This window comes from Mirounga angustirostris, unplaced genomic scaffold (assembly GCF_029215605.1).
Source record: "Mirounga angustirostris isolate CCGP_5_RB_7025 unplaced genomic scaffold, mMirAng1.0.hap1 SCAF_3, whole genome shotgun sequence".
Lineage (NCBI taxonomy): Eukaryota > Metazoa > Chordata > Mammalia > Carnivora > Phocidae > Mirounga > Mirounga angustirostris.
This window is the reverse complement of record NW_026991711.1, coordinates 174,541,603-174,551,488: the sequence shown is the minus strand read 5'-3', so window position 1 is coordinate 174,551,488 and position 9,886 is coordinate 174,541,603. Positions and strand designations below refer to the sequence as shown.

At 39.9% G+C, this 9,886-nt stretch overlaps 1 protein-coding gene across 1 annotated transcript in view; it reads left to right on the top strand.

Annotated features, from left to right (window-relative positions):
• The first annotated feature begins 80 nt into the window (after window positions 1–80).
• The window catches only part of PECR (peroxisomal trans-2-enoyl-CoA reductase), a 29,299-nt gene continuing 19,493 nt past the window's right edge, over window positions 81–9,886 (top strand). Inside the window, exons 1-4 of the mRNA XM_045868047.2 lie at window positions 81–294; window positions 1,428–1,561; window positions 2,110–2,275; window positions 8,749–8,830. Coding sequence (XP_045724003.1) covers window positions 171–294; window positions 1,428–1,561; window positions 2,110–2,275; window positions 8,749–8,830 — 506 coding nt within the window. The 5' untranslated portion in view covers window positions 81–170. The remainder of the gene's footprint in view (window positions 295–1,427; window positions 1,562–2,109; window positions 2,276–8,748; window positions 8,831–9,886) is intronic.

Here is a 9,886-nt window from a genome sequence, read left to right as displayed (position 1 = left end):
CGGGGCGGGGCGACGGGGAGAGGAGAGGCGAGGCGGGGCGGGGCGACGGGGCGGGGCGGGGCGGGGCGGGGCCCCGGCGGTCACGTGGGCAGGTCCTTGGCCCCGCGCACCCCGCAGGCCGCCGAGTCTCAGTGACCGCTGCGCTTCCGGGACTCAGGCCCTCGTCCGACATGGACACTCACGGCGAGTGGAAGAGCTTTCTGGCGCCCGGCTTGCTGCAGGACAAACTGGCCATCGTCACTGGCGGGGCCACGGGTATCGGAAAAGCCATCGCGACAGAGCTCCTGCAGCTGGGTACGTGAGCAGCCCCCCTGGGTCAGGCTACCTGGATCCAGGGGTCCGCAGAGACACACACTGGTGTGACGTGGGGTCGGGACCCGGGAGGCATTAGGCAGGGCTGGGAGACGTGGACTTGCCAAGCCAAGATTCTGTACGTATGGGCGACACTGAAACCGCGGGGGAAAAGGAAGCGTTCTTTCTGAGAAATGCTGGAGACGCGTTGAAAGACGAAACCACTGTTTGTAAACTAAAGGGAAGACTTAGAATCAAAGATAACGTGCTCGAGGTAGGGAGCAAGGAGACCTGTGGAAACATGCTATGGAATTCTTTCTAGTTGTGTTTAAAATGAATCCATCCTATGTGTATTACCTAATGAGGATACGCGGGAAGACTTAATATTTTTCTCTTTATCGCTCGTTTATTTAATTATATCATCATTGCCATTTCTGGTTCTGACTTTTCTGCTCATTATGGGTTGTATTTACCTGCTCCTTTACATGAGTGCTAGACATTTGAATTTTACCTTGTAGAACGCTGGTTATTTTTATATTCATTTAAATATTCTTGAGCTTTGTTCTGTGTTAATTGCATCACAGAGGTTGTTACTTCTGTTCTTAAGTAACTTGAAGCAGTTTGATACTTTATATGTTAAATGTTGACCTGAATGGCCTTTCGTCTAGGGCTAATTTTGCTTCACTACTGAGGCCATACCCTTCAGAGTATTTTACCCAGTGCCCCTTCAAACAAGGTTTTGCCTGGTTGGAATACTATTTCCAGTGCTATCTTGGCCTCCCTGGACTCCCAACTTCATCTCTTCCTGGGGGTGGGAAAGGGTTCCTCCTCCTCCTCCCTGTGCTGGAATGATCACAGGGCTCATGTTGTTTGTCTCCATTCTCTGAGATCGCTGTGCCATGCTATGCCATGTCCAGTGCCTGAAAACCATCCTGCATTATACTTTGACCAGTTTTTTAGTTGTTTTTGCCTGGAGGGTAAACTCAGTTATTGATGGTCCATCTTAACCAGAGGCAGAAGTCCTGCTTCATCTTTTTTATGGGTACACATGAAACACTTCCTGACCTTTTTTTTTTTTTTAATTTGGACAACCAGTGAAAGCATATTTACTTATTCTTGGACTGTTTTCTTTTCAGGGTGTAATGTGGTGATTGCATCTCGTAACTTTGATAGATTAAAATCTGTTGCAGATGAACTGAAGGCCAGCCTGCCCCCCACCAACCAGGCTCAGGTCACTCCCATAAAATGCAACATCCGCAAAGAAGAGGAGGTAATGCAAAAATGTCTGTATCATTTATTCATTCATTTTATTTGAGTGGTACCTAAACCTGTGCTTCAGATGTTCCTATGGTGGCTGTCTTGGATGAGGTAAACTAGAAGCAGATCCTGTAAAAGAAATTCTTTTGCTAATGATTTATTGAGTGTATTACCTCCTGGGGGAGGGGACGGAAAGAAACAAGGAAGCTAAGCAAGGATGTGGTCTCAGCGAGATTACTTTTTGTGCCTTTCCCCCTTCAAGTCATTTCTTTTCTCTCTTTTTTTTTAAATATTTTATTTTTAAGTAGTCAGTCATCTGTACACTCAATATGGGGCTCGAACTCGCAACCCCAAGATCAAGAGTCACATGCTGTACCAACTGAACCAGACAGGTGCCCCTTTTAAGTCATTTCTTAGTGTTAATTTTAACCTGATTTCAGTTACTGTTACTGATACCATTTACTGTGACAGACTGCAAGTTCTTTCTTCTCCTATAGTAAGCTGTCAGTCCAAGTAGCAAGTTAGGTTATTAACCAGTTTACTTTTAACATTTTTCTTTAGGTGAACAATTTGGTCAAATCCACCTTAGATATTTATGGTAAGATCAATTTTTTGGTAAACAACGGAGGAGGCCAGTTCATATCTCCTGCAGAACACATTAGTGCAAAGGGATGGCATGCTGTGATTGAGACCAACCTGACAGGCACCTTCTATATGTGCAAAGCAGGCGAGTATGATCAATAACCCAAAAAGTCAAGATTCTTTATTTAAAGATCATAGAGAATCTTTTTTTTCTTTAAAGATTTTATTTATTTGACAAAGAGAGAGAGAGACCACATAAGCAGGGGGAGTGGGAAAGGGAGAAGCAGGCTCCCCACTGAGTAGGGAGCCTGATGCCAGACTCCATCTCAGGACCCTGAGATCATGACCTGAGGCGGAAGCAGAGGCTTAACCGACTGAGCCACCTAGGCGCCCCTAGATCATAGAGAATCTTCAAAGAGAATTGTTAGGGGCTCAGAAACTCCATGTTAGCAGCATTTACTACCCTGATTTACTTGCATACAACACAGAAATGTAAATTGTTGCATTTCTGGATACTAATTTGACAATATTTGTAAAATATGGGTATGGTTTGATCTTATAATTTTATTTCTAGGAATTTATCATGAGAAAATTATTATGAATCTGTACAAAGATACAGCTACAAAGTTGTTCCTGAAATTAAAAAAAAAAACTCTCACACTTAGTTTTAAAGAAATGAATCTGTTAAATCTGTTGTAAGGCCCTTTTCATTAACTTGTCAAATCTTCAGGGAGAATGCCAGACAGAGTCCACATTCTTTCTGACTAACAACTAATTAGCATGCATGCATATCATTGGATTGAAAGTTATATTTCATAGGTGGTCATATTCAACTCCTGAGGTTGAGTAACTCAAGGTTTTTGTTAAAAACTATCAAAGACATTTTTATGATGAAAACCACAGAATGAGTGTAATTCCAACCCAAAGGGTCTTCACCCTAATATGGATTAGGCTTTATATTCTTAATATCTCTTAAGTCAAAATCTTGCAGACATTCCCAGCTTTCAACTTTATTTAACTAGTAGTATAAAGCTTTATATTCATTGTGGCTGGCTGTTTCAGTGTAGAGACGATTGCAAAAACAGGAACTTAAGGGCGCCTGGGTGGCTCAGTTGGTTAAGCGACTGCCTTCGGCTCAGGTCATGATCCTGGAGTCCCGGGATCGAGTCCCGTATCGGGCTCCCTGCTCGGCAGGGAGTCTGCTTCTCCCTCTGACCCTCCCCCCTGTCATGTGCTCTCTCTCATTCTCTCTCTCTCAAATAAATAAATAAATAAAATCTTAAAAAAAAAAAACCCACAGGAACTTAAATAACATAGTTTGTTTTTCCCTGACATAAAAAGTCCAGGTAGATAGAGATAACGTGGTAGTTCCATAATCATTAAGGACTGTGATGTTGTGATTTGTAATGAGTATATATTTTGGTCTGTCTCTGGTTCCTGGTTCATAGTTCCCAAGGCTCTTGGAATTTCTTGAGCAATAAGAGCAATGGGAGAATCTTTTGTTATAATATTTGGTCTCTTGTCTTAATTCCTGAAAAGGCTTCAGGGCCACACAGGTGAAATGGGTGTCTGTTATTCATAACAAGTCCTGTTCAACCACAACTGAGTTTATGTTTTGTTTTTTTTTTTTAAAGATTTTATTTATTTATTTGACAGAGAGAGAGAGCACAAGCAGGGTGAGTGGCAGGCAGAGGCAGAGGGAGAAGCAGGCTCCCCGCAGAGCAGGGGGAGCCCGATGCGGGACTCGATCCCAGGACCCTGGGATCATGACCTGAGCTGAAGGCAGTCGCTTAACCAACTGAGCCACCCAGGTGCCCCTAACTGAGTTTATGTTAATGAGGTGACTTTTGGAAATCCTGTAAAGATGGGTATGGGCTAGTTGGTAGGGAACCAACCTTGGTGAGAGTTGGACCTCAGTCTTACCTACTGATTTCTGGGCAAGGGAGAGTGGGCTAAAAGTTGACTCAGTCACTGGTGCCAGTGATTTAATCAGTCAGGACTACATACTGAGGCCTCCATAAAAACATAAAAGGACAGGGTTGGTAAATCAGAACACTTTCACGTGACACCCTGCCAAGTCTCAAGCTCCACAGAGGCAGAAGCTTCTTTGTTCAGGACATTGCCCAGTGTATTGATTCATATCCCCTAACATCTTTTTTTTTTTTAAGATTTTATTTATTTGACAGAGAGAGACACAGTGAGAGAGGGAACACAAGCAGGGGGAGTGGGAGAGGGAGAAGCAGGCTTCCCGCCGAGCAGGGAGCCCAATGTGGGGCTCGATCCCAGGACTGTAGGATCATGACCTGAGCTGAAGGCAGACGCCCAGCCGACTGAGCCACCCAGGTGCCGCTCCCCTAACATCTTTTATAACAAACTGTAATCTAGTGAGGAATCTAGTTTCTTGAGTTCTATGAGCCACAATAGCAAATTAAGCAAATCCAAGGAAAGGTTCATGGGAACCTCTGATTTATAGCCCGTTGGTCAGAAGCACAGGTAACAAGCTGGACTTGTGATTGGCATCTGAGACGACCTCACATATCTTGAAGAAATATTCCCATGATAGCCCTGGAAGTGTCAGGGGAAAAACACAAAGATGACTTCAGAGTTCTTTTTTTTTTTTTTTTAAGATTTTATTTATTTATTTGACAGAGAGAGACACAGCAAGAGAGAGAACGCAAGCAAGGGGAGTGGGAGAGGGAGAAGCAGGCTTCCCAATGAGCAGGGAGCCCGATGTGGGGCTCGATCCCAGGACCCTGGGATCATGACCTGAGCTGAAGGCAGATGCTTAACGACTGAGCCACCCAGGCACCCCTGATTTCAGAGTTCTAACATAGAGTACTATTTAACCAGAAGCAGAAAGTCTGTGTAGGGTAATTTAAATAAACTTACTTCTTTTTCTTTTTTTATAGGTTTTTCTTTTTTAGATATTTGATATGGCACATAGTTATTTATTTTCATTTCCAAACTTTTCTGGGCTATTCATGACCTTTTATTATTATTATTTTTTTTAAAGATTTTATTTATTTATTTGAGAGAGAGAGAATGAGAGAGAGCACATGACAGGGGGGAGGGTCAGAGGGAGAAGCAGACTCCCTGCCGAGCAGGGAGCCCGATACGGGACTCGATCCAGGGACTCCAGGATCATGACCTGAGCTGAAGGCAGTTGCTTAACCAACTGAGTCATCCAGGTGCCCCATGACCTTTTATTCTTTCAGATGAATTTTATATTTAGGTTTTTCCCTCAAAAATGCTGGTGGAGAATTTGATTGGAATTGTGTTGAACCTATCAATAATTTGACAATATGTTGAAATATTATCTCTGCACCATGGCACATCTTTCTATTAATGGATTCTTATTTTATATTTTTTGGCAAAGGTCTGTGGTTTTCATCATGTAAATCTTTTTTTTTTTTTTTAAGTAGGCTCCATGCTGGTCATGGAGCCCAACACAGGGCTTGAACTCATGACCCTGAGATAAAGACCTGAGCCAAAATCAAGAGTCAGATGCTTAACTGACTGAGCCACCCAGGAGCCCCTCTCATATTTTTTTTACTAAGGTTATACCTAGATATTTTGGATGACTCCTTCTATTTTTTTTTTAAGATTTTGTTTGTTTATTTGAGAAAGAAAGAGCACGAGCAGGGGGAGGGGCAGAAGGAGAGGGAGAAGCAGACTCCCCGCTGAGCAGGGAACCTGATGTGGGGCTTGATCCCAGGACCCTGGGATCATGACCTGAGCTGTAGGCAGATGCTTAACTGACTGAGCTACCCAGGCACCCTGACTCCCGCTTTTTTAAATGGGCTCTGTCCCCAATTATTTTCAGCTGGATTATTGTTGGTTTATGAAAGAATTATTTTTTCAAGTTGATCTTGTAGCTTTATCTAGTAATTTGTATCTTTATCTAACAGTTTTTGAAATTAGTCTTTCAAGTGTTTTAGCTATACAATCATGTTGTCTAAAAATAAATAATGTATTTCATTGAGTCAAAGATACAGTCAATGTATCTTTGGTGAAATGCACCATCATTTTATATACTACTAAGAAAGTACAAACAGTGTTATTTGTATCTTAAGAAGCCACCAACTGCAAAACATATCCCAGTTTCATGTGAAATGTGAAAATAATATGAAAGAATTGTCTTAGAGCCCCAAAATACTATATTTTATGTCTTCTTTTCTAGTGGCTTTACCTCCTTTTTCTGTTATATATTATGAATTGGTAAGAAATTCACTGGAAAGCACTGGTAAGAAATTCACTGGAAAGCACTGGAAAGCATTAAGTAATACTGGGAACACGTTCTTATTTTTGTCTAAGGTTTTAATAGGAATAGGTCTTGCATTGTTCTCTGGCCTTTACATTCTAAAAATTAGATTTCTATTGAAATGAGTCTTGAGGGTACATATCTGACATTGTCTTGATTTGTATGAATAGAGTTGATGGCTAAATATCAATTGGGCTTCGAAAAGGATAAAATACTTAAAGAATGAGGGACAGCTGGGGTGGCTTAGTCAGTTGAGCATCTGACTCTTTATTTCGGCTCAGGTAATGAGCTCTCATGAGATCGAGTCCTGTGTAGGGTTCTGCGCAGGGTGTGGAACCTGCTCAAGAGTCTCTCTCCCTCTCCCTCTGCCCCTCTGCCCACCCCACCCCCCACCCCCACTCCTGTTCTCTCCCCGTAGAGAAAAAAGAATTGAAAAGAAAATACTTAAAGAATTAAGTTAACAAAAGAAGGATAAGACTTGTATCTAAAAACTACAAAATATTGCTGACAGAAATGAAAGAAGATCAAAAACTAAATGGAAAAACATTCAGTGTTTATGAATTGGAAGACTCGATATGGTTAAGATGGTAGTTCTTCCCAAATTGATAATGTAGGTTCAATGCAGTCCCTGTTATTTTTGCAAAAATTGACCAGCAGATCCTAAAATACATCTGGAAGTGCAAAGGACTCAGCATAGCCAAAACAGTTTGGCAAAACAGGAAAGTTGGAGGACTTATACTTCTTGATTTCAAGACATCGTGGTACTGGCAGAAGGATAGTTGTATAGATCTTTTGGACAAATTTGAGAGTCCAGAAATAAACCCTTACAGTTGGGTCAAACCCTTACATTTATGATTTTTGCCAAAGGGGCCAAGGCAGTTCTATGGGGAAATGATAGTGTTTTCAGCAGATGGTGCAGGTACAATTGGATATCCACATGCAAAAAGTAAAATTGTATAACTTTTAGAAGCAAATAAAGGACAAAATCTTTATGACCTTGGCTTCAGGAAAGAGTCCTGAGATACACCATCCATCATACCAGGCACAAAGTAAAGAAAATGGTAAACGTGACTTCATCAAAATGAAATACTTCAAAGACAACACTTCAAAAGACAACATTAAGAAAATGAAAAGATAAGCCATAGACTGGGAGAAATCACATATCTGATAAAAGAATTGTATCCAGAATATAAAAAGAACTCTTATAATTCAATATTAAGAAAACAAACCAATTAAAAAATGGGCAAAAGATTTGAATAGATATTTTACCAAAGAAGACATATGAGTGGCTAATAAGTACATCAGAAGATTCTCAGCACCATTAGACATTCGTCATTCGGGACATGCATATCAAAACCTCAGTGAAATATCACTTCATACCCACTAGAATGGCTATAATAAAAAAGTCGGGCAATAATAGTATGGAGAAACTGGAACCCTCATGCTTTTCTGGTAGAAATGTAAAATAGTGGAGACACCGGAAAATAGTTTGGCAGTTTCTTAAAAAGTTAAACATACAATTGCCATATAACCCAGCAGTTCTATCCCTAAGCATCTACCCAAGAGAAATAAAAACATATGTCCAGGGGTGCCTGGGTCAGTTAAGTGTCTGACTTCAGCTCAGGTCATGATCCCAGGGTCCTGGGATTGAGCCCTGTGTCGGGCTCCCTGGGAGTCTGCTTCTCACTCTCTTTTGACCCTCTCCCCTGCTCGTGAGCTTGTTCTCTCTCTCTCTCTCTCACTCTGTCTCTCTCAAATAAATAAATATCTAAAAAAAAAAAAATATGTCCACACAACAGTTTGTATTCATAATCACCCACCAGTGGAAACAATCCAAACGTTCATCTGCTGGTTAATAGATAAATGAAATATGGCATATCTATTCACTGTAATACTATTCGGCAATAAAAAGTTAACTATTGATACATGTTACCACATGGATGAACCTCACAAACATTATTCTAAGTAAAAGAAGCCAGACACAAAAGACCACATATTGTGTGATTTCATTTATATGAAATGTTCAGAAAAGGCAAATTTATATAAACGGAAAGTAGATGAGGGTTTGCATGGGGATGGCTTGGGCTGCAGATGGGCACAAAGGAACATTTTGGGGGTGATGGAGTATTCTAAAACTGGATTGTGATAGTGGTTGCATAACTGTATATTTATTAAAAATCATTAAATTGTACACATAAAGTGGATGAGTTTCATGATATGTCAATTATATTTAATCAGGCTTTTTATAAAAAGGAAATGTAAATTAAAAATTTTTAAATAGCAAGCAAGATGCTGGGACAGTGGATGAGAAGAGAGGACACTATTTCATATGATTGTCATTGGTCTGTTTCCTACAGTTTACAACTCCTGGATGAAAGAGCATGGAGGATCTATTGTCAATATTATTATCCTTACTAGAAATGGATTTCCAGGATTTGTGTAAGCATACTTAATGTATATGTATTTTTTTCCTATGTCTTTGGGTTTGTCCTCTGAATAGGGGGAGTAGGGTGGAGAAAATCTCATAAGTCACAGTCCTTAATCCTGTAATGAGTTTCGATCTCAATATTTAGCATTGCCCTTTATTTTAACTTTAAAAATGTACTTCTAAAACATTACCATGCATATTAGGCTTTCCAGATTTACCAAGAAAATAAAACAGGAGGCCCTATTAATTTTTTATTATAAGTCTGTCCCAAATATCGCATGGGGCATATTTATGCTAAAGTTTTTTTATTGTTTATCTGAAATTCAAATTTAACTGAATGTCCTATATTTTATCCAGTAACCCTAATCCAGATGTCACTAAACTGGTCATCATTGTCTGGAGAGAGCTTTTTTGTTAACGTGTGGAAATGCAACGAATTTAGATTACTTTAGATTTGAATACTGTGAATATACCTCTTCAATTTTAGACAGAACTGCTAAATTGTTACTCCATAACGGAGTTTGACGTATTTGACTCTTATTCTGATTTTGGTAAATTTTTATGTTGGAAATAGATTTAAAAAAAAGTCAATCAGTGAACTAATTGAGCCTACTGGTTCAGTAGATTCTTTCATAATAATCTAAATGGGCATCCACATAGAACAAAGAGAAAAACAGTGTGCCAGGAAGCTACTTGAAAACCGCACGTTTAGCTGTTAAAAAGTCTGATTTACAAAAAATTCATTTTGCTGATTTCTTTCATATCTTTTATAAGTTCTGATTCCTTCCTTTTTTGTTAATTAAAAATTTTTTTAAATTTTCCAACATAGAATATTTCTTCTTATGAACTAGACCTATCTTGAGCATTATAAAAACAAAGCATGCTAGTTTTTACATATATATGAAACTGCATAAGGTACAAAGTCGAGTGCTCTATACCTTCTCATCCCAGAGATAACCTGTTAACCAAGTAAGACAGTGACCTGAATTCCTTTATTAGTAATATGTAATCTGTAATCTGCAGGGTGATATTTTGGCACTGCATGAATATCTTATTTGTCATTGTGA